This window comes from Crocuta crocuta, unplaced genomic scaffold, assembly GCF_008692635.1.
Source record: "Crocuta crocuta isolate KB4526 unplaced genomic scaffold, BGI_CrCroc_1.0 scaffold255, whole genome shotgun sequence".
Lineage (NCBI taxonomy): Eukaryota > Metazoa > Chordata > Mammalia > Carnivora > Hyaenidae > Crocuta > Crocuta crocuta.
This window is the reverse complement of record NW_027530670.1, coordinates 593,956-619,671: the sequence shown is the minus strand read 5'-3', so window position 1 is coordinate 619,671 and position 25,716 is coordinate 593,956. Positions and strand designations below refer to the sequence as shown.

Sequence of the window (25,716 nt, the reverse complement as noted above, 5' to 3'; positions counted from 1 at the left end):
ATAACAAAATGACACTAAATCTATATCTTTCAATAATCACTCTGAGTGTAAATGGACTAAATGCCTCGATGAAAAGACAAAGGGTATCAGAATGGATAAAAAAACAAAATCCATCTATATGCTGCCAGTAAGAGACTCATTTTAGACACCTGCAGATTGAAAGTAAGGGATGGAGAACCAACTATCATGCTACTGGATGTCAAAAGAGAGCTGAGGTAGCCATACTTAGACAAACTAGATTTTAAAACAAAGACTGTAACAAGAGATGAAGAAGAGTATTATATCATAATTAGGGAGTCTATCCATCAAAAAGAAGTAAAAATTATATAAATGTTTATGCCCCAAATATATAAGTCAATTAATCACAAACATAAATAAATGTATAGATAAAAATACTGTGATTGTAGGGGACTTTAATACCCCATTTAGAGCAATGGATAGATCATCTAGGCAAAAAGCAATAAGGAAACAATGGCTCTGAATGACACATTGGACCAGATGAACTTAACAGATATATTCAGAACTTTTCATCTAAAAGAAGCAGAATACACATTCTTCTTGAGTGCACATGGGACATTCTCCAAAATAGATCATATACTGGGTCACAAATCAGCCCTCAACAAATATAAAAGGACTGAGATTAAACCATGCATATTTTCAGATAACAGTGCTATGAAATTTGAAATCAACCACAAGAAAAAATTTGGAAAGCCCCCAAATACATGGAGGTTAAAGAACATCCTACTAAAGAATGAATGGGTTGACCAGGAAATTAAAGAAGAAATTTAAAAATAATATGGAAGCAAAAGAAAATGAAAACATGACAATCCAAATCTTTTGGGATGCAGCAAAGGCAGCCCTGACAGGAAAATAAATTGCCATCCAGGCTTATCTCAAGAAGCAAGAAAGGTCCCAAATATAGAACCTAACCTCACACCTAAAGAACTAGAAACACAGAATCAGAGAAATCCCAAAGCCAGGGGAAAAAGAGAAATAATAAAGATTAGAGCAGAAATGAAAAATATAGAATCCAAAAAAACAGTAGAACAGATCAATGAACCTAAGAGCTGACCTTTTTTTTAGAGAATAAGCAAAATTGATAACCCCCTAGCCAGACTTCTCAAAAGGTAAAGAGAGAGGACTCAAATAGATAAAATCACAAATGAAAGAGAAGAGCTCATAACCAATACCATGGAAATACAAACAATTATTAGAGAATACTATAAAAAATTATATGCTAACAAACCAGACAATGTGGAAGAAATGGACAAATTCCTAGACACCCACATACTACCAAAACTCAAAAGGGAAGAAAAAGAAAACGTGAACAGACTCATAACCAGAGAAGAAATGGAACTGGTTATCAAAAATCTCCTAACAAATTAGAGTCCTGGGCCAGATGGTTTCCCAGGGGAATTCTACCAACACTTAAAGCAGAGTTAATACCTATTCTTCTCAAGCTATTCCAAAAAATAGAAATGGAAGGAAAGTGAGGTGCCTGGGTGGCTCAATTGGTTAAGTGTCCAACTTCAGCTCAGGTCATGATCTTACCGTTCCCGAGTCTGAGCCCCATATGGGGCTCTGTGTTGATAGTTCAGAGCCTGGAGCCCATTTCAGATTCTCTGTCTCCCTCTCTCTTTGCTCCTCCCCTCCTCTCTCTTGCTCTCTCTTAAAAATAAACATAAAAAAAAAAAAAAAAAGGAATGGAAGGAAAGCTTCCAGACTCATTCTATGCAGCCTAGAGGAGAAAACAAGGAACAACCTCTTTGACCTCTGCTGCAGCAGCTTCTTACATGACAGGTCTCTGGAGGTGAGGGAAACAAAAGTAAAAATTAACTATTGGGACCTCATCAAGATAAAAAGCTTCTGCACAGCAAAGGAAACAATCAACAAAACTAAAAGGCAACCAATAGAATGCGAGAAGATCTTTGCAAATGACATATCTGATAAAGAGTTAGTATAAAAAATTTGTAAAGAATTTATCAAACTCAACACCCAAAAAACAAATAATCCAGTGAAAACACAGGCAGAAGACATGAAGAGACATTTTTCCAAAGAAGACATCCAGGTGGCCAACAGACAAAGGAAAAGACTCTCAACATGGCTCATCATCAGGGAAATACAAATCAAAACCACACTGAGATACCACTTCACACTGGTCAGAGTATCTAAAATTAACAACTCATGAAAGAACAGATGTTGATGAGGATGTGGAGAAATAGGAACCCTCTTGCACTGTTGGTGGGAATGCAAACTTGTGCAGCTGCTCTGAAAAACATTGTAGAGGTTCCTCAAAAAGTTAAAAATAGAATTACTCTGCAACCCAGCAGTAACACTACTAGGAGTTTATCCAAAAGATACAGGACTGATGATTCCAAGGGGCACATGTACCTCAATGTTTACAGCAGCGCTTTCAACAACAGCCAAAGTATGGAAAAGAAACCAAATGTCCATCAACTGATGAATGGATAAAGATGTGGTGTACACACACACACACACACACACATATACACACACACAGAGGAATATTACTTGGCAATAAAAAAGAATGAAATCTTGCTATTTGCAATAATGTGGATGGAACTGGAGGGTATTATGCTAAGTGAAGCAAGTCAGTCAGAGGAAGACATATGTTTTCACTCATATGTGGAATCTGAGAAACTTAACAGAAGACCATAGGGGAAGGGAAGGAAAAATAAGTTACAAACAGAGAAGAGAGGGGGCAAACCATAACAAGACTCTTAAATACAGAGGACAAACTGAAGGTTAATGGGGTTCGGAGGGGTGGAAGGTTGAGGGGACAGGGAAATGGGTGATGGGTATTGAGGGCATTTGCTGTGATAGCACTGGGTGCGGTATGTAAGTGATGAATCATGGGAATCTACTCCTGAAGCAAAGGCTACACCGTATGTTGGCTAACTTGACAATAAATTATTAAAAAATAAAAAATCTAGGTCAGTAGGATCACAAAGTGATGTTTTTCCGTTAAGGGATAATATCATTTCTGATAAGTTTCGTGCTTTTCCTAAAATGTAAGATTATTCATAATAAACTCTAAGTGTGTAAAAAAAAAGAACTTAAGTTCTAGAATGTGTTTAATACATAGGTTGTTTAATATACAGATTGTTTACCTATGCTTATATAACATATGTAAAATTATCAGATTTTTGTGTGTCATTAAAGGAGATATTTAAAATAAAGAGTTAAGTGACCAAGTATCTCATATTTATCTGCCCCAAATGTATGTTTGTGGCCTCTGAGCTCACAAGTTGTAGTACCAAAAAAAGTACTGGATATTTAGTTTCTTTTAAAATTACATTTGCTTGCAAATACAAATATAATTTATGTATAGTAATATGAGAGGAGAGGGCTGAAAAAAGTTGCTCATTTACACTCTTTCAAAATGAATATAACTAATAAAAACAAAAAAAACCCACAAAATGAATATAACTATTCCTATAGATCCATTTTGTTTACTGAATTTTATGAGCTTTTTGCTTATTATATGGTAAACACTCTTTTATGTACAAGATAATAAACCATCTTGATGTATCCAAGAAAGGAATTACACAATTGCGAGATTTCAAAGATACCACATATAGCACAATGCATATGGTACATACTCATCAAATGTTACTGAATGAATAATTTCAGATGAAGAAGGAACTTTAAGTGACCATTTATCCCTGGTTCTCAATCCTTACTATGCATCATAATCACTTCTGGGGATTAAAAATGCACAGATGCTTGGGTCTCCCCATTCCTAAAATCCGATTTGGGGTATTAATTCAACTGTGTGAGGGTTGGGCACAATTTGATAGCTTTTTTTTTTTTCATTTTTTAGAGCTTCCCAGATAATTCAAATATGTGGTCAAGGTAGAGGGACAACCACCGAATTATCACCAATCAAGCCCAATTCCCTACTCTCAAAACAGGGGGCTTTTATAACTTAAGACTAAACTTAAGATTAGTCATCAGAAATCTAAATCTGAGCTTCTTATTTGGAGACCAACAGTTTTGCCCCAAATCTTATATGCTTTCCCCATCAACCATATTAGTTTACATAGAGATTACAGTGATTTAAAGAAGAGAATTCAGACTTAATAGGGCATACTATTCCTTTCTAATATGGAAGACTGTATACATTAGTAGAAAAGAGAAATAGAGGTTGAGGGAGTTTAGTGACGTAAGTTTGCCAAGAGTGAAATGGGGTTAGTTTTTTATACAACCTTGCGATGCTTAGCATATCCTTCCACAAAAGGGATCATGCATCTGGAAGACCTGAGCCTTACAATTAACTGCAAGACTCAGAAAAGTGGGACAAATCAGCAGGAGACACTGTGAGCAGCTACATACTGCGATTATCCGTAAGTCACAATATGCTTCCTCATGAAATTATGATTGTTTCAGTGACTGAACCCTTGATTTACTGTTTAGAAGATACCCTTGGTTCTTTAAATTAGACTCTATAATACAAATTATGATTAGCTTTGACAGACAAAAGTATTCCAAAAATACTTGGTGACAAAAGGCTTACTTTGAATCTGAAATGATCTGCAAATTACTGCACACAAATGGAATCAAAACTCAAGAAGCACATGTATATTCATGTTCTGATGGCATTAATATGAGGCATACCCAGCTGATCATGGGGAGTTCCTCTGAACAGAATTCTGTATGTGGTGAGGAACAAGGCTCCTTCTGCTGGCAGTAGCTGAGGGCCTCCAAGAAGGCCTCCGGTAGCTTCTTCTCTTCCGTCAGGGTCTAGCAGGACTCGAAGACCTTCACAGACAATTTCTTCTCCTGGCAGTAGAGCAGGTCTAAGAATTTTGGGCTAACAACAGAAAAAGCATCTTAAACACAAATCTTGGGGGGTTTCCAAAATTTAGACCAAAGTTATCTTTTTAATTGCAAATCTAAAAAACCCAAGTCAGACTACTCAGGTAGCTAAAATAAGAAAATAGATTTGGGAAGAGGTAGAAATGATGTTTTTGCATCCAAATGTGAAAAGATTCTTTGCTTATTAGCACTAAAATAATTAGAAATTACTAAAATGTTTAAAATATCTATTCAATGGAACATTTTGGAAGCATTAAAAAAATAAGATAGATCTATATGTACTGTCATAGAAAGGTATCAAGGATACATTATTAAGTTAAAAAAAAAAGCAAGTTGCAAACCAGTATGTATATTATAACTCCCTTTTCTAGAAAAAGAAAAAGTGAGAATATGAACCGAACTGTTTAAAGGTGGTACTATCATGGTTAAGGGGGGAGGTGAGGTGGGGTTGGAAAAACCATGAAAGACTTTCACTTTGTAGAATGTGTATTTCTTTAATGCTTCAATTTTATTCAAAGAGCATTGTTACTTCTGTAAATTTAAGAAACAAATTCTTAGAAAAATAGATGCATCTTTAAAAGGACCTATTCTTCTAGGTCTTCACTGAAGATTAACACAATAAATGGCCAAATAATGAACATTTACACATCTTGGGAAATACACAACCACATGATACACTCCTCTGAAGATACCAGTGCTAGAAAAAAATTCACCTCTCCTGAGGATCTAATACATTTATTTTTTACTAAGCAATAAAAACTATATAGATCAGCACTATTTTTTTGTTTGCTCTAGGAAACTCAGAGCTAAATGTAATGCCAAAGTTATAATGATCACTGTGTCTCAGATTTCTGACAGAATCCAGCTTCTGCTTTTTCCTTTAAATTTGTTTTTAATAGTTCTGTTATATAGGTAAGAGGGTCCTGACTGGTTTACAGACTGGTGCCAGACTAGCTGCAAAATAATCATCTGGAAGGCTTATTAAAGTATATATTCCCAGACCGAGTCTCAGGGAACTCCAATTCAAGAGGCTGGGGTGGGATTCTGGGTTCTCAATTTTTAATAGACTTCCTAGAAGCTTGTGATGTATGCTTGTAATATATATAGATTCAGGAACCTGGTATTTTTATGGTAACTCCCTTAAGTCCTTTTTTCTGGAAGTAGGCAGGGCATAAAATCTTGGCTTGGGCTTAGAAGTTCAAATGTTCATAATTTATGACCTGCCTATAAAAGTAGGCTCAACAAGAGGCTATTAATGCTTCTTTGTTGAATCTCTGATTCTACTTCAGTATCTGTTTTATGAGGATCTACACGATAAAACTGGAGTTAATCTCTGTAAAAAGTTAGAGGAAGGTATTTTCTGGGGCACACCAGCCTATTGTTGCTGTTTTTAAGAAGAGATGTTATACCCTGAAAACATGTAGTCTAGAATAATTACCTTCTGTATTGGTGGGAGTCTTCTACTCTCTCGATGTACTGCTTCTAGGGTCTCAATGTGCATAGCTACAATTCCTAGGATAAGTCAGAGTATTCAAAATGAAAGAGCACAAAATAAGCAGAATACAAATTCTGAATATTTCAGAATTAAAAACTAATCACAGTTTGGTAGATCAAGTGGTTAAACACAGAATTACTATATGATGCAGCAATTACACTCCTAGGTATATACCACAAAGATAAAAAATAAGGACTCAAACAGATACTTGTATGGGAATATTCATAGTAGCCGGAAGGCAGAAACAACCCAAATGTCCATCAAGAGATGCACGTATAAACAAAATGTGGTATATCCATATGATGGGGTATTATTCAGCCATAAAAAGGAATGACATTTTGATACCTGCTATAACATGGACAAACCTTGAAAATATTATGCTAAGTGAAAGAAGTCAGACAAAAAGGACTAATATTATAGTCTATTTAGTCTATCTAGACTAATATCTAGTCTATTTGCCGAGAATAGGCAAATTCACAGAGGTATAGAAGTTACCAGGGGCTATTGGGATGGAGAATGTGGAGTTACTGACGAATGGGTATTAAGTGTGATGTGATTTGGGTGGTGAAAAAGTTTTGGTAATAGATAATGGTGATGACTGCACACCATAGTATCACTGAATTTTATACTTAAAATAGTTTAAAGTGGCAAATTTTATGTTACAAACATTTTACCACAATTTAGAAATATTAACAAAATTTAATTAGAACATAAATAAATAGCATGGCTAAACTACACTGAAGACAAGTACTGTAGATGGACCCACTTTTTTCTTATTTCTTTGGAGATAATTCTTACTTAATTATCTCCAATATTCTGGTTCTCTAATTTAATCTGCAAACTGGTTTACCTGGTATCATGCAATGAAGGCTCTTGATGTGATCCTGAGTAACTCCACTTTCTGTGCAAACCTTGTCAATAAATCGGGTAATGAATCGCACAACAGAATTGGCTATGTCATTATTCTCCGAATCTTCAAACCCACTTTCTGTATCGTAGCTCTCAGCTACACTTCCTGCAATACTGAGAAAGTCAAGGAACCATAGTCAGTACTCAAATGTAACAAATGACTGGTCTATCATAGTCAATTTCCATAGCAATTTAAATTTGCTTACATTACAATATTCTACTTGTCTGCATTTGAAAGCAACTGTCAGGCATTGTCCTTTGGACCCATATTTGTTTTTGTAAGAAATACCTTCTGTCATTCTCCTAAAAAGGAACTCAGGAACCACAGAAACTAAAACAAAAATAGACTCTTTCATTTATTATCTGATACTTGAACCTTCTAAAAAAAACAACAACAACCCTGTTCTCTCAAGTTAATTACCACATAGAACCAGACAAAGTAATATGGCTATCTTTGGTCTTTGACAACTGGGGGACATGTTCCCTGGTAGGCAAAGTAAAGGAATTTTTCCCAGAAAACAGCATATTTTTCCAAATGGAAGAACGAAACTGCCCTGTGAACCCTTTTCTTGCCAATAGTTCTCTGAGTGAACCACAACCCTTTTAGTCACTGTGAAGCCATCAATCTTCTGTATGTGATAAAATCATGCAACAGAAGGGAATAAATTGGAAATGGAGTAGATGTGAAAGCTCCATCCCTGTACTTGCTGCTTATTCGGTTCCCACTATTCAACAATTACTCCTGCTTCCCATGCCTTCTTTTAGACTGCTAATCATGAGAAGGACTCATTTGCTTGTTCTAACCTACTCAGTTCTCTTTCCTCCAAATCTACCCACATTAGCTGAATCAGCTTTAAAGAAAAGCTAAGCAATGTCTATCGCCTCATATCATCCCAAAGCATTAAAGAACTTGAGTGCCTTAGCCATTCACTAGGCAGACTTTCAAGTAACATGGTTATCTATAGTTTGAAGTGATGAAGGCCTAGGTTATACTGTTCACATAAAATAACTCTGTGGGAATAAATAAGAGATCTGTGCAGCTGACTGCATGGTGCAAAAGACTGACTTAAAAACAACAAAGAGTAGTCTATAGTGGAAGACCAGAAGCTCTTAAGTGTTCTTGACAAAAATGAAGGGGGATTGAGACGCTGAGGTCAGAGATATGGGCTTGTGGATGAGTTTCTAAGAGAGTTTGGAGAGCTTGGAAGAGGGATTGAGAATGGAAAGAGAAGAGAAGCTTCCTGAAAGAGCCTGAGAAGGCTTTATGAGAGAAGAACTACCAGGATGTTAGTGCATCACTGAAGACCTAAAAGGTTAAAATTTCACTACTGTTGGGGATGCAGTTCATTTATTGATTCATTTAATCATATGGTCAACCAAATATTTACTGATTGTCTACTACATGCAAAGATCTGGGGGTACAGCAATGAATGAGACATACAATAAGCAAATACATGAAAATAAATCAGGTTGTAGAAAGTGTCATGAAAGAAAAAAAATGCAAGGTAAGAGACAGAGTGATGGATATACTACTAAGATAAGGAAGTCAGGAAGGCCTCTCCAGGTAGATGACACGTGAGCAGAGAATTAAATGAAGTGAGGGAGTGACTGTTGTGACTATTTCAGGGAGAGTATTTCAGATTGTGGGAAGAAGTACAAAAATGCTGCGGCAGTACTATGCTTAGAGTGAGGATTAGCATTAGCAGGGAGACCAGTTTCACTGACAGAAGAATGATAGGAAATAAGGTCAGAGCAATTGTCAGGGGCCAATCCTGTTAGGCCTTGTAACCCATGGGTTTATTCTCAGTGATACTGGAAGTCATTGTAGGGTTGAAAGCAAGGCATGGTTGAGGACATGATTATAGACAAATGCAATGCATACACTGAAAAAAGGAGGGCCAAGAAACAAATAATCACTTTGGCAAGAAATTCATTAGTAATTTTCCAGACTGCTTTCTGTAAATTGCTATGGCAGAAAGTAACTGAAGGGCTTGATGTGTATTGGGTGAGACATTTGAAATATTAGGTCACGAAAAAGAAGACAGTGTGGGAGATAGTTAAGAATAGTCACAAGAGGGGCACCTGGGTGGCTCAGTTGGTTGAACGTCTGACTCTTGATTTCAGCTTAGGTCATGGGATCTAACCCCACGATGGGCTCTGCACTCAGTGTGGAGCCTGCTTAGGATTCTCCCTCTCTCTCTCTCTTTTTCTCCCCTTGCTGCCCCTCTCCCCAATCTCTAAAATTAAAAAAAAAAAAAAAAAGAATAATCAGATGAAGTGAAGGCCTTTTAATATAGAAGAGTTCAAAACAAGTTGGGCAAGTCTTAAGATAAGAAAAATGCTTAAATTTTTGAAATATGTACAGCAGTATTTGTCCAAAATGGTTTATATTGTCTTCTAAGACAAGAATAGGAGGTCTGTGTGTGCACATTTTGGTACCTGTTTGTGACAATGCTGTTGCTCCCACTCTCCCAGTCGCCTGGTGCTGATGTTCTTAGGAGCTTATTTTTACTTGTATCCAATGGAACTAGCAGGTTGACCATGAGGTTTGCAAAATGAATGGCCTGACTGAAGACAGTGCTTTCCTCACGTTGCACCAGCTCCTGCTGGGTTGATTTGCTCAGAGAAGGCCAAAGGCGCAGCTGCTCAGCTGCCAAGTCCATTGCTGTCTTTTCTTGATATTGGTCATCTGGAAGCTTATCCTAAAAAAAACAGTGCAAATCTATGACATCACACAAGCTTCAAAAAGCACTGAACATGTTTCAATAATCCATCATCGAACATATTTCAATAATCCATCTATTATATAAATACCTAGGTCACCAAAAAAATAAATAAAACATATAAACAAAACATAACAACAATAAAATAAATTCTAGTCATTTTTTTCTCCCAGCTCCAGCCAACCTAGAGTGGAACCATGTGATAAATCCAAGGAAGCAGTAGCAAAGCACAGATGGATACACTTTTCACTGCTAACATTTATCTCTATGGCTCTGTCTCTTTCAAGCTGCCAGTTACAACAAATTGTTGATGTGAAATACCTGTAAATGAATGAATGCTCCAGCAGCATTTACTAATGCAGTAAAACCCTGGATTACTAGTAGCTTGTTCTGTGAGTGTTCCACAAGGCAAACAAACATTTCTAATAAATTTTAACTTGATAAATGAGCAATGTCTTGCAATACGAGTAGTACGTGATGTTGAATGTCACATGATCACAACTGAGCCAAGGGTTTTTCTCTTTCTCTCTTGCTGCGGGATTGTGGGTGATCGTCTCTCAAGTTCAAATGCTCGGTCTCAGGCCATGGTGCTTGGCAGAAATCGGTGATTTTTCAGAATGTTTGAAGTGCCCACGACTGGCACTAGCATACTTTTTGTCACTTCAAAGCACCTATGGGCAGTCCTTTGCCTTTCCATACAAGAGTAAGATTAAGAATGCCTTTTGCTTCATTCTAGGTCATTGGATAGGTTTCTTGTTAAAGTTCCACGAAAAGAAAAAAAATTCCATGGAGCCAACAGATAGCAGTGATTCTGTCAGTGATAGTGAAAGTCATCCTACACAATGACCCTCCCCTTCTCATCTCCCTCACACCATACACAAAGGTTTTGAAGGTAAGTATGGGTTTATTTATTTTTCTTTATATTTTGTATTTTATATTATTGTAATAATTTTTATAGGAATATTTTGTGTTGTAAAAATGAATCATCTGATTTTCCATTATTTCTTTGGGGAAATTCGCTTTGATATACAAGTGCTTTGGATTACAAGCATGTTTCTGGAACAAATTATGCTCGCAAACCAAGGTTTGACTCTACTCTGATATGTTTCTTCTCTTCTGCTGTTTGGGAAAAGAAGACAGAATGGCCAAAGTCACAAAAAATAAAGCTAGATTTCCTTGTAAATGTGGGAGTCAAATATTATTAGGATATAGGTATACAGGTGATAATGGGATTTTATTTTTTATTAAGTTTTTTATTTTAATTCCAGTTTGATTAACATACAGTGTTATAGTCATTTCAAGTGTACAATGCAGTGATTCAATAAGTACATAGTACAACAAGTACTCAGTACTCATGATTAGTGTACTCTTTGACCCCATCACCTATTTCACCCATTCCCCCCACACCTTCCCTCTGGTAAGGACCAGGTTGTTCTCTATCAAGAGTCTATTTCTCAGTTTCTCTCTTATTTTCCCCATGATCATTTGTTTCTTAAATTCTACGTATGAGTGAAATCTATGGTATTTCTCCTTAATTTGCTAACTTATTTTTTTTTTTAGCATTATACTTTTTTTAATGTTTATTTATTTATCTTTGAGAGACAGAGAGAGAGAGCACACGTGATTGAGTGAGCAAGTGCACAAGCAGGAGAGGGGCAGAGAGACAAAGGGAAATACAGAATCTGAAGCAGGCCCTAGACTCTGAGCTGTCAGCACAGAGTGGGACATGGGGCTCGAACCCACAAGCCATTAGATCGTGACCTGAGCCGAAGTTGGACACTTAACCGACTGAGTCACGCAGGCACCCCTAGCAACATACTCTTTAGCTCCATCCACATGGTTGCAAATGGCAAGATTTACTCCTTTTATGGCTGAATATTATTTCATTGTATGCATATACCACATCTTCTTTATCTATTCTTCAATCAATGGGCACTTGGGCTGCTTTCATAATTTGGCAATTGTTGATAATCTGCTATAATCATCAGGGTGCATGTATCCCTTTGAATTAGTGTTTTTGTATTCTTTGGGTAAGTACTCAGTAGTGTGATAGTGTGATTGCTGGATTGTAGGGTAGTTCTATTTTTAATTTTTTGAGGAACTTCCATACTGTTTTACACCAGTTTGTATTCTAACCAATAGTTCACAAGGGTTCCTGTTTCCACACATCTTTGCCAACACTTGCTGTTTCTTATGTTTTTAATTTTAGCCATTCTGATAAGTATAAGGTGATATCTCATTGTAGTTTTCATTTACATTTCCCTGATGGTGATGATGAACATCTGTATGTCTTTGGAGAAATGTCTGTTCATATCTTCTGCCCATTTACTAACGGGATTGTTTGCTTTTGGGGTATTGAGTTTTAGAAGTTCTTTATATGTTTTGGATAGTAACCCTTTATAGATCTGTCATATGCAAATATCTTCTCTCCCATAAACTGCCTTTTAGTTTTGTTGACTGTTTCCTTCACTGTGTAAAAGCTTTTTATTTTGATGTAGTCCTGATAGTTTATTTTTGCTTTTGTTTCCCTTGCCTCAGGGAACCTTTCTAGAAAAAAATGGCTATGGCTGATGTCAGAGAAATTACTGCCTGTGCTCTCCTCTAGGATTTTTATAGTTTCAGGTCTCACATTTAGGCCTTCACTCAATTTTGAGTTTACTTTTGTGTGTGGTGAAAGATAGTGATCCACTTTCACTCTTTTGCATGTTGCTGTCCAGTTTTCTCAGCATCATTTGTTGAAGAGGCTATTTTTTCTTATTGGATATTCTTTTTTCTTCTATTGAAGATTAATTGACCATATAACTGTGGGTTTTTGATCTGTTTTATTGACCTATGTGTCTATTTTTGTGCCAGTACCATACTGTTTTGATTACTACAGCTTTGTAATATGACTTGAAGTCTGGAATTGTGATGCCTCCAGCATCCGACACTTAACTGACTGAGACACCCAGGCGCCCCTGTTAACTGTCTTCTTTTATCTTGTGTCTCTTAATATTTTTTCTTTATATCTATCTTTTCCATTTCAAGATGTCTTGGTGTGGATATACTTCTGCTAATTTTTTTCGAGGTTCTCTATTCCTCCTGGATTTGGATGTTTCCTTCCCCAGATTAGGAAGTTTCAGCTATCATTTCTTCAAGTAAACTTTGTGATCCCTTTTCTCTCTCTTCTTCTGGGATTCCTATAATACGGATTTTATTACATTTGATGGAGTCACTGAGTTCCTTAAGTCTATTCTAATTTGCAGGATTCTTGTTTCTCTCTTTTGCTGATCTTGATTACTTTCCATGACTCTGTCTTCTATGTCATTAATTCATTCCTTTGTTTCTTCCATCCTGCTCTTCATTCCATCAAGCATGTTTCTCATTTCATTTATTGAGACTTCTATCTCTGCTATATTATTCCCTATCTCTATGTTAATCACTTCACTGATGTCCTCCACTCTTTTCTCAAGTCTAGTGAGTATCCTTATGATCATTGCTTTAAATTCTCCCCTAGGCATGTTACTTAAATCTGTTTCACTTAGATCTCCAGCTGTGGCCTTGTCCTGTTTTTTTTCATTTCGGACAAATTCCTCTGTCTTTTCATTTTGTCTAAGTCACTGTGCCTGTTTATGGTGTTAGAAAAGTCAGTTCTGTCTCCTGTTTTTTAGGATAATGGCTTTATGAAGTCCTGTAGTATCCTGCAATGTAGTGGTCCCTATTTCCCTGGGCCTGGTGTTTCCAGATACTGTTCCAATGTGTGCTATGTGTGGTCTGCTGTTGTGTCCTGGCTGCTTTATCCTTCAGGCCAGTCATTTGCAGAGGCTCTCTTTGCCTGTTGTGGGCAGTGCTTGGTCCCTGGCCTGAATGTGGCACATTGTAACTAGGTATATTCTGGTTTGCTTGTGAAATGAGACCTGTCACTGATGCCACGGGAACTGAGGCCTCACAAAACTTGCAGATGGGGAGATGTGGTACTGGCAGGGGTTTGAGCTTGTCCTCTGGGGGAGGAGGCCTACCACATTGGGACTGAGACGGCAGTTCCACCAAGTATAGGGGGTGGGGCTTAGAGTAAGCAAATTAGGTAGCTGCACTGGTTCCCACTCTGTGTTTATGCTGAGGGCCACGGATGGGAAATGGAAGAGACCCTTCCAGCTCCTTTGTTCCTGGACTGGTCTCTGTGAATGCTGCCTCTGGGCCATACTCTGACGGCCATACTCTGACATGAACAACTAACCTCCCCAGTGTGTGTCCCAGGTGTTCTTCAGGTCACTGTTTCTGTGCAGTATGTCCTTGGGCTCTTTGGCCTGCTTTTTCTCCAAGAGCAGTCCCAGTGTCCTCTGGGCTCTCACTGACCCAAGCCCACTGACCTTAAAACCTCATGTTTTAAAGCCCTTATAGTTGTAAGAACTAAAGAAATTTGGTCCCTCTCATTTTCTAAGCCAATTCTGTGGGGATTTATTTTCTCCATGCACTCCTGGTATGCAAATTTGTCTTTTACTTTTCTATGCAACTGTGGCTCCCTCTACCTCAGTGGCCATGATTTGTTTCTCTCCCAAGCCACATCTCTGCACTTCCTACTTTCTTCAATGTGGCTTCTTCTCTAACTTTAGTTGTGGCATTTGTTTTGCTGTCTTCACATTGATTTCTGAGGTATTTAGATGATTTGATAGTTATCTAGTTGTATTTGTGGGACAAGGTGAGTCTATGGTTCTCTGACACCATCTTCTCAAAATCCTCTCTTTTTTTTCTTTTTGATGTATCTGACAATGGGATTTTAAAGAGAAGGCTGAAAAGAAGAGCTAGTATATCTACTTTCACTTGTTTAAAACTTTTTAAACATTTATTTATTTTTGAAAGACAGAGAGAGACAGAAGGTGAGCAGGGGAGGGGGAGAAAGAGAGAGGGAGACACAGAATCCGAAGCAGGATCCGGGCTCTAAGCTGTCAGCATAGAGCCTGATGGAGGGCTTGAACTCATGAACTGTGAAACCATGACCAGAGCCGAAGTAGACACTTAACCAACTGAGCCACCCACGTGCAACCTAGTGTCACTTGCATACAATCTGTGTATCATGGAGAGACTTCTTTAGAAAAGAGGACAGAGAAGTAGTGACATGCGTTTGCTCTACAAATGCTTTTGAGATATACCAATGTTACATTACATCTGCTTTTAAGAACTATCAAAAGCACCATGCCAGCCCAAATATTTCTGGAGCATGACTTCAAACTAATTTGCATCTGTAATAGTTAACCCTTAACCAAGTACATTTGGTGTTTTGAAAGAAAAATCTGAGTTTTACATTAAATTAAGTAAAGAATTCACACTAGCAGTGTATAATAACAGTTTGGAATATGAGATATCAACTATTTTTTAAATTAATGTTTCTGTTCTTATACTAAATAATAGACAAATAAGTTTAAAATTACATGCGACATAGAAATATTTGAATACTACTATGTGGTTCCTGTTAGATATCTAAATTCATTTATCCCACATAATATAAGATCAGTGTAAAATACAGGGTGATATAAGAAACAACAAGTGTTGTTGAGGATGTGGAGAAAAAGCAACCCTTGTGCAGTATTGGTGGGAATGCAAACTAGTGTAGCCACTGTGGAAAACAGAATGAAGGTTCCTTAAAAAAATTAATAGAATTACCATATGATCCAGTAATTCCACTACTGGGTATTCACCTAAAGAATATGAAAACACTAATTTGAAAAGATACATGCAGTATGTTTATTGTGGCATTATTTATAAGAGCCAAGTTAGGAAGCAACCCAAGTGTCCACTGCTAGATGAACAGATAAAGATGTTGTCTGTTATTATATATATGTATAATAGTTCATCATATATATATATGAATAGTCCATCATATATATATATGAATAATAGTTCATCATATATATATGAATAATAATCCATTATTTTGTCCATATATATATGGACTATTATTTAGCCATAAAAATGAAATCTTGCCATTTGTAACAACATGGATGGATCTAGAGGGTATAACGTTAAGTGAAATAAGTTTGTCAGAGAAAGAAAAATATCACATAATTTTACTTATATGTGGAATTTAAGAAACAAAACAAATGAATAAAGAAAAAAAAGAGACAAACAAAAAAATAGACTTTAACTATAGAGAACAATGTGGTGGTTTCAGAGGGAAGGTGGGTGGGGGAATGGGTGAAATAGGTAAAGGAGATTATGAGTACACTTAATGTGATAAGCACTGAGTAAAGTATATAGAATTACTGAATCACTATATTACATACCTGAAACTAATATAAAAACGTATGCTAATTATACTGAAACTTTAAAAAATAAAATAAAACGGAGGGTGATGGGAAGGATCATCAGTATTGTAATGTATTAGCCCAGCATGTAGAATTAAACACTATTCTTAATTAAAAAAATTAAGAAAATTACTCTTAAGGGGTCCCTGGGTTGTTCAGTAGGTTAGGTATCTGACTTCAGCTCAGGTCACGATCTCACAGTCCGTGAGTTCAAGCCTCACATTGGGCTCTGTGCTGTCAGTTCAGAGCTTGGGAGTCTGGTTCAGATTCTGTGCCTCCTTCTCTCTCTGCCCCTCCCCCACTTATGCTCTGTTTCCCTGTTTCTCAAAAAATGAATAAACATTAAAAAAAATGTTTTTAACAAATTACTCTTAAAGCAAGTCAACACTGACAATCAGCTGTTAATCTGGTTTAAGTTCAATTAATAACATTGACAATTTCTAACATTTATTATTTAGAATGTGTCAGGTACTTTTTAAGTGCCCTTTACTTGTAGTAGACACCAAAGTCTTACAAAAATTATATTTACTCATTTTACCCATGTGGAAAAAAGGCACTGAGAAGTAAAGGTAACTGCCTAAGACCAGACACCTAGTGAATGACATTTTAAAATTTCAGGAAATTTAAACTACTCTTTCAAATTAGACACAATTTTCNGTCCTCAGTTTTTGTCAGCATTCAAGAGTCTCTCATGGTTTGCCTCTCTTCCTTTCCCCCACCATTTACCCCCTCGCTTAACCGACTGAGCCACCCAGGCACCCCTAGAAACAATGTTCTTATTTGAAAATATTTTGATATTTTTCTGAGGTACAATTGATGCTGATAAAATATATAGAAACATACAGAATATTCCTAAAAGGAGAACTAGATTTATTGCTGACATACTTTTGAGAAGAACCACTGAATTTTGTATTTATTTTAGAGTCATTTAACTTTAATTTGATATTTCTTCAAAAAGTTAATTACACAGGGGGCGCCTCGGTGGCTTAGTCGGTTAAGCGTCGACTTTCGCCTAGGTCATGATCTCGCGGTTCGTGGGTTCGAGCCCCGCGTCGGGCTCTGTGCTGACTGCCAGCTCAGAGCCTGGAGACTGTTTCAGAGTCTGTGACTGCCTCTCTCTCTAACCCTCCCCTGCTCACGCTGTCTCTCTCTCTCTCCTAGAAATAAATTTAAAAAAACATTAAAAAAAATTAAAAAAAAAAGTTAATTACACAAAGACATCTGCCCAGGTATTTCATTTTCTTTTTTCTGTTTAGCTTCCTATAATTGTTTCAAAAGAATTTTTATTTATTAAAATATAACAATTCTAGTGCTAAAGAACTACATTAAGAAATTATTATGGAAAAATGTAGTATCAGAAATCAACAGAAGAAAGATGTTCATCACACGATTCCCTAAATGAAACTTAAATGCACTGGTAGAAAGTGGCTAGGTTTCCTTTTGCCCTGAATATCTGAATAAGCTTTCCTTGAAGCCAAGATCCCAGTCCCACACCAGTACCTTTCTTCTCTTACCTTTTGCTTCAGATATGCTGCATGATTGTCTTCCTTGGCTGAGAGATACAGGGAGCGAACCTGTTCCTGTACTGCATTGTAGAAGGTTGTCTCCCAAAATTGCTGATTTGTCCAAATGGGGTGGTCCTGCACACAGGTGTAAGCAAACTGGCTGACTCCAGGGGCCAGTTTCTGCAAAAACACACAATACATATCATCACAGGGCTGACAAAGTCATAACGATTTAGAAAATTACAGGGATCAGGGTTGGTCATGGATGTTATCAAAGGGTTTACCTAAACAATAGCTTATGGCAGTACAAGCTTAGCAATGAGCAACTTATTCATTTTCTTTTTTTCTTTTTTTAAACATATTAATTTTTAACTGGCAACTTTGGGCTTGCTATCAAGTCCCTTAGGGTCTCAGTCACTTCACAAACATTTTAGCAACAGTTAGAAATCAAAGTTATATGAATTAGAGAATGTATGAAAAGTACCTGGCATTTGGAATTGGTAGCTCTTATTACAATTAGGATACGTAAATGAAATCCATCATAACCTAAATATAAAGCTTCAGATAATTTAAACAATTTTCGACTTGGTTTTAGAGTACATTTGGGGGGGGCATTAATTAAAACGTGAGTGAGCTTATAGCGTGGCCTTACATACAGAATGAGGGCATATCATGCATTTGGGACTCAAGAAGAATTACACCCTCCCTACTGGTAACTTTAGACCATTACCTCCCCACCGAGACTCCTGCCTGCCTCACATACTCCCTAGCAGAATGTCCTGTACTTCAAGGGCATTTTCTGGTAACCAAGACTGGTCATGGGAAGGTAATCTCAAACCAAACCTTCTTTTCCAAGACTTCCTGTTGGGCTTCAAAGAAGAGTAAACCTTACTCTGTGATTTACAATAGAAGGAAGGAAAAATAACTCTGCAGGCACTTGAGGTACTTCATAAATATTTACATATCTCACTTAATACTAAATATAAGATGTACCTTATTATTGCTAATTTAAAGAAGAGGAAACAGAAGTTCAGGGAGGTTTACATAACTGCCTAAAGCCAAGTAAAACAACAAATTACATAAGCAGTAAAACCGGTTTTCAAGCCCAAAGTTTGTTTGGTTCCAAAGACCCTGCTTTTTTTTGTATATCAAACTGTCTTGTAAAAAACATATGAGCATTGGGGTACATGTGCTCCTATGCATCNGAGAGACAGCGTGAGCAGGGGAGGGTCAGAGAGAGAGGGAGTCACAGACCGAAACAGGCTCCAGGCTCTGAGCTGGCAGTCAGCACAGAGCCCGATGCGGGGCTCGAACCCACGTACCGCGAGATCATGACCTGAGTGAAAGTCGGACGCTTAACCGACTAAGCCACCAGGCGCCCCGGGTCTGATATGATTTTAAGTAACATTGTATTTTTATTTTCACATATGATTCATATTGTCAATTCCAGTTAATGATTTAAATCATCTTTCCATAGCTACTGGCTTTCATCTCTAAAGGTTAAAGATGTTTCAAAAATTTTTTAATCCATAATTTCTCAGAAAACAGCAGGTAATATTCTCAACAGACATTTTTTTGTCCATTTTTTTTTTCGGAACTGAGGTTATTTATCTGTTTTCAGTGAGTATAACTAAAGTTTCTGATAACATGTTTTCTTTTAAAGTAGTTTCATAAGCTGACTTCTCTTCTATTGGAATGTTGGACATTGAAGAATGGTATTAAAATTATATATATAATGTTATATTATATATATAATCATATATATATCAGTTATGTAGCAAAAGTTATTTCATTTCTTAGGGATGCATAACAGATGAACAAGATACCTGGTAAAAATGATATTCTTAATACATGGGAATTTCCTTCTTGGTCTAGAGCAAACTAAACCTAGAACTGGAATAGGTACCATGCATACCACAAAATGTAGGGCCTATTTAGTTGGAAGCGGGATGGCTGTGATTTTGGCTATTACAGTCTATGTATTTCTGCATCTCATGTGTAAGTTCCTTTCCAGATAGGACTATTGTACTGCTACTGAGGTGATGATCATAACTCCCAATCAGGTGGCTATAAGTTGAGATTGGCTGTAAAACAAAAATCAAGAGTTCTCTGATGGGAAGCTGCATAAGGATCACTGTTGATCTTCATAATGCCTATAAACTTCTTTAAAACACAGTTACCAAAAATAAAAAAACCCCAAAAAACAAAAACCACCAAAAACACAGTTACCATCTATCAATGCGGAATCATGGGCAAAATGTGTATGGTTCTGTGAATATGTAAGCAGAAGCCACAGACTATGTAAATCCCATGATCCTCCTGTACACTGCTTATAGACACATGGGATGTAGGTTGAGCTTTTTGTTTTGCTCCACAGCACTCTGAGGACTAACAATGATCTCAGTAGTAGTGCACACACAGACCTATTTTGAAAGGGATCTTAGAGATGCCTGAGTGGTTCAGTCAGTTAAGCATCTGACTTTGGCTCAGGTCATGATCTCACAGTTTGTGAGTTCCAGTCCCATGTCAGGCTCTGTGCTGAGAGCTCAGAGCCCAGAGCCTGCTTTGGATTCTGTGTCTCCCTCTCTCTGCCTCTCCATGGCTCACGCTCTGTCTCTCTCTGTCTCAAAAATGAATAAACATAAAAAAAAAAAAAAGAAATGGATTTTAAAGGCATGAAATTCAAACAAGATAAAAGCATAATTCTCAGTTGCCTTTCCTGTAAGTATAGACAGAAGCAGCACCACTTTTTACAAACACAAAGTAATAAACAGCAGCTCTTAAAATTTTTAAATTTGGGAGTTCTGAAATTTATATAGATGAGCGCAGAAAAGCAGAGCTCTTAGCAAATCCTTATCAGTTTCTCACACAAAGTACTTTTAGGATCATCAACACACCAAAAAAGCTATTATTATTTAGATCTCCTATTTCAGCTTGACAGAGCTCCCTAGGGATCTGAGAGCATAACGAAGCACTGCCTTTCTTTTCTAGCATTTTTCTTACTGACGCTGCATATTCACCTTCCTTGGCACATATCAATTATAATCTTCCTATTTATTCATAAACTAAAAATGAATATGCAAAATTTCTCCTAAATCTTCCAAACAAAAGTGGCCTGTATATATTCAAGACAGAAAAACGGTGTAAAACAAAGTGACAGTGGCTCAAAGTGTCAAAACCCACAACTTGTTTACCAGGTGAGAAACTGTATCAGGACAAAGTGATACTTTTTGGTGGCAAGGCAGTCACACAAGGCTATGGCATCTGATATATCCATAATAAAGCATTAATTCCCAAATACTTCAAATATTATTATTTTTCCAAATATGAAACCTGCCTCCTTTCTTTGTGGTTTCCTGCAATGTCTTTCCAACCACAGGCAAGGGGCCGGTGTGCCTCACTATGAAGATGGGCAGGGCCAATGCGCTGATGGGCAGGTGTGTTCTTAGGACCAGCAGAGGGCAGTAGCACCTTACTCTGCCTACATTCCATCAGGACTTTAGATAGGAACTGCAAAAATAGAGCTCTGTAGTCTAGCTGGTGGTAAGGTGAATACTGCATGTCTTCACTGTATATTTGTGAGACCCTACAAAAAGCATGGATTTTCTCAAGGTCATACAGCAGGATGAGTAGAAGAGATGGGATGAAAAATAAGGTTTTCTACTGTTCAATATCATTTCTGTAAGATATAAAAATTAAGATATTCCACAAAACTATACTATAGTTATCTAGAGAAGGATACAAAGAGATTGTTTAGAGTCTCCAATTCACTATATTCTATGACAATTGTAGTTGTAAACAAAGAAAATAAGCACTTATCTATGAAACTATCTCCTGATTCTAATCACTTCGTTGAAGAGAAAACTTTCCTAAGATCGTTTCTCAAACTGGCCCATATACCAACTTCATGACCATGACTTTTGGTTTTGTACAAAGCTGAGACTCAATCCACACTGAGGGTGTAATGGTGGTGGTGGTGGTGGTCATGGTAGGGAATGTTGTTGTCAAATGACATTTCTCTTTCTCTTCAATTTTGGCAACAATATTTATTTCACATTTCCTAATATTTTTTATGATTCTGTCCTAAAGAAACAAGTGATATTTTGCCATGCAATTTAATGAGATGTTTAAGAATATGTTAATTTCCTTCCTTTTCTAGAAAAAAACAAGAGCCCTGAAGGTACTAGGTTAAATAAACAATGCTATTCATTTTCCACAAAGCATTCAAAGGAAACTCAGCATGGGATAGGGTGTAGAAAATAAAATTACCAGGCTCATCAACCAGCAGGACAGATTCAAATCTAAATAAATGGACACAAATCATCTCAGAGACCCGTTGGTCAAGGGAAAGGTAAGGTATCAGTATGAGGGGCCGGTCTAAAGTCTGTCTGGCTAGACATGCTTGTTCTCCAGGCCCAAGGAACCAATTAGGGGGCTCAGAGGGAAACCAGATTTCAGTAAAGAAAAGCTAGTTGGTAGGACTGATTCCATAAACATGTAATGGTCTTAAAGAATAATGCAGAATACAAAGATTCACTGTTTAAGTTCCTGGGTATTTCCAACCTACCTCTGATCCTGGAATACACCACACTTCGCGGCACAGTTTGGGACGATGCCAACCACTCCTTTTATGATTCTACACTGGCCTGATCGGGATTATATCATAGGTTTCATTTTATCCCTTATTGATGCTTCTCAAAGTATACAATTTATATTTCATTGGCTTATGCAATATTTAATTAAACTATGTAACTGAGAAAAACACAACAAACTCTTTGTAAACATACAACTCAGGAGGGGCAGAAAAAGAGTAGCTTATAAATAATGAGTATATAGGATCCTGTGTGCACTAGTCAGTGCAATTTACAGAATGGTAAATAATCCAAAGACTTAAAAAAAGGTGATTGTGAGAATCAACTATAATTTTTTCTGTTCTACTACCTGATACTCTAAGATTGAATAGTGCAAGTAAACTCAATTCCATAATGGTCTAAACCTCTCCTGGATTACTTAGAAGATCCAGGCACACAATTTCTGCACAAGAATTATATTCATTCACCAGTATTTTCTCTTTTTTGTTTTTTTTTACAAATAGCTTATTGTCAAATTGGTTTCCATATAACACCCAGTGTCATCCCCACAAGTGTCCTTCTCCATGCCCATCTCTCCTCTCCCCCCCCACATCCATCAGTCCTCAGTTTGTTTCTCAGCATTCAAGAGTCTCTCATGGTTTGCCTCTCTCCCTTTCCCCCACCATTTCCCCCCTTCTTCTCCCCCATGGTCCTCAGTTAAGTTCCTCCTAATCCTCCTATATGTGCAAACATGTGATATTTGTCCTTCTCTGCCTGACTTATTTCGCTAAGCATAACACCCTCAAGGTCCATCCAGGTTGCTACACAGGCCAGAATTCATTCTTTCTCATTGCCATGTAGTATTTCATGGTATAGATAAACCACATCTTCTTGATCCATTCGTCCGTTGATGGACACTTAGGCTCTTTCCATGTTTTAGCTACCAGTATATTCATTTGATGTGCCAATTTCAGTAGTTGGAACAACAGCACTGAAGTCTTTAACCATTTATCCTTCTTTTTAAAAAAATTTATTTGTTTTCTTTAAATGTTTATTTTTGACAGAGAGAGAGAGAGAGAGAGAGAGAGAGAGAATGAACCAGCAGGGGAGGGACAGAAAGAGAGAGGGAGACACAGAATCTGAAGACACAGACTCCACAGAGTCTGTGGAGACACAGACTCCAGACTCGGAGCTGACACGTGGGGCTTGAACTCATGAGCTGTGAGATCATGACCTGAGCCAAAGTCAGATGCTTAACTGACTAAGCCACCCAGGCGTCCCTATTTATTTATTTTGAAAGAGAGAGTGTGCATGTGAGCATGCACACACAAGCTGGGGAGGGGCAAAGAGAGAGAATCCTAAACAGGTCCAAGCTCCAAGCTCTAAGCTGATGTGTGGGGCTTGAACTCACAAGCCATGAGATCATGACCTGAGCTGAAGTCAGATGCTTAACTGACAGCCACCCAGGTGTTCCTATTTATTTATTTTGAAAGAGAGAGAGTGTGAGTGTAAGCATGCACACACAAGCTGGGGAGGGGCAGAGACAGAGAATCCCAAACAGGCTCCAGGCTCCAAACTCTAAGCTGATGTGTGGGGCTTGAACTCATAAGCCATGAGATCATGACCTGAGCTGAAGTCAGATGCTTAACTGACAGCCACCCAGGGGTCCCTATTTATTTATTTTGAAAGAGAGAGAGTGCGTGTGTGAGCATGCACACACAAGCTGGAGAGGGGCAGAGAGAGAGAGAGAGAGAGAGAGAGAGAGAGAGAGAATCCCAAGCAGGCTCCAGGCTCCAGGCTCCAAGCTCAAAGCTGATGTGTGGGGCTTGAACTCACGAGCCATGAGATCATGACATGAGCTGAAGTCAGCTGCTTAACTGATAGCCACCCAGGTGTCCCTATGTGTTTATTTTGAAAGAGAGAGAGTGTGTGCATGTGAGCATGCACACGCAAGCTGGAGAGGGGCAGAGAGAGAGAATCCCAAGCCGGCTCCATGCTCCAAGCTGACATGTGAGGCTCAAAATCATGAGCCATGAGATCGTGACCTGAGCTGAAGTCAGACGCTTAACCGACAGAGCCACACCAGTAAGTGTCCCTATTTATTTATTTTGAAAGACAGAGAGTATACATGTTGGCATATACAAACAAACCGGGGAAGGGCAGAGAGAGAATCCCAAGCAGGTTTCGTGCTGTCAGTGCAGAGCCCAATGTGGGGCTCGATCCCACGAACAGTGAAATCATGACCTAAGCCAAAATCAAGAGGTGGATGCTTAACTGACTGGGTCACCCAGGTGTCCATAACCACTTATTCTTCTAATGAATATCTGTATTAGGTTGCTCAGTAAATATTAAGAGATCAGATGTCACATCAATTTTTATTCCTTTGTGGTTCAAAAACTAGTAGGAACAAAATACAAGCTTATTGTCAAGTCCTTCGCCTGGGTTTGGCACTCTTAAAAATACAAGATAGTATCCAAATCTCCTCCTTTCCTTTTTTTTTTTCTGCAGGTTTGTATTTATTTATTTATTTTTTAATATTTATTTCTAGGAGAGAGAGAGAGAGAGACAGTGTGAGCAGCGGAGGGTCAGAGACAGAGGGAGATACAGACTCTGAAATAGGCTCCAGGCTCTGAGCTGGCTGCCAGCACAGAGTCCGACGCGGGGCCGGAACCCACGAACCGCGAGATCATGGCCTAAGCGAAAGTCGGACGCTCAACCGACTAAGCCACCCAGGCGCCCCTCTGCAGGTTTTTAAACACAACTTCTATTTTAATTTTAGAGTTTATTTATTTTTGAGAAAGAGTGAGCACAAGTGAAGGAGGGGCAGAGAGAGAGACTGAATTCAAAGTAGGATCCAGGCTCTAAGCTGTCAGCACAGAGCCCAAAGTGGGGCTTGAACTCACAAGCTCTGAGATGATGACCTGAGCCAAAGTCAGATGCTTCACCAACTGAGCCACCCAGGTACCCCCAGGTTTTTAAACTTTATATAAATAGTACCATATTGTGTTTTCTTCTGAAGTTTGTTTTTTCATATATTATGATGCTAGACTTATTCAGGTAATAATATATAATAATAATTATTAATCTATATTTATCTTTCACTATGTATACTTATCAACTTACTTACTCCTTATGCAACCTTATGATTCACTGAGATTTTTACCCCTGTTTTAAAGGTGAAAGAACTGAGGCACAGAGAAGTCACGTATCTTGTCCAAGAGAAAACTGCCAAGAAGTGCTAGAACTAGAGTTGGATTCAAATCCAGGCAGTTTCTTACCAGTTTCAAACCCAGAATCCAGTTTCTTAATTAGTGCACAACTTAACTACTGTATGGAATTCCATTACATTAATATGTAGCATTTCCTTGCTCCTGTGAATGGACATTTGTATTG

The 25,716-nt window shown here is 37.8% G+C and overlaps 1 protein-coding gene across 2 annotated transcripts in view; it reads right to left on the bottom strand.

Annotated features, from left to right (window-relative positions):
* Positions 1-25,716, bottom strand: part of SBF2 (SET binding factor 2) — a 499,779-nt gene that overhangs the window by 73,179 nt on the left and 400,884 nt on the right. For both annotated transcript variants that reach the window (XM_077769129.1, XM_077769130.1), the window contains exons 18-22: positions 17,762-17,932; positions 9,683-9,945; positions 7,185-7,357; positions 6,278-6,351; positions 4,639-4,834 (exon numbers count right to left, since the gene is read on the bottom strand). In XM_077769129.1, the coding sequence (XP_077625255.1) occupies positions 4,639-4,834; positions 6,278-6,351; positions 7,185-7,357; positions 9,683-9,945; positions 17,762-17,932 (877 nt within the window). The remainder of the gene's footprint in view (positions 1-4,638; positions 4,835-6,277; positions 6,352-7,184; positions 7,358-9,682; positions 9,946-17,761; positions 17,933-25,716) is intronic.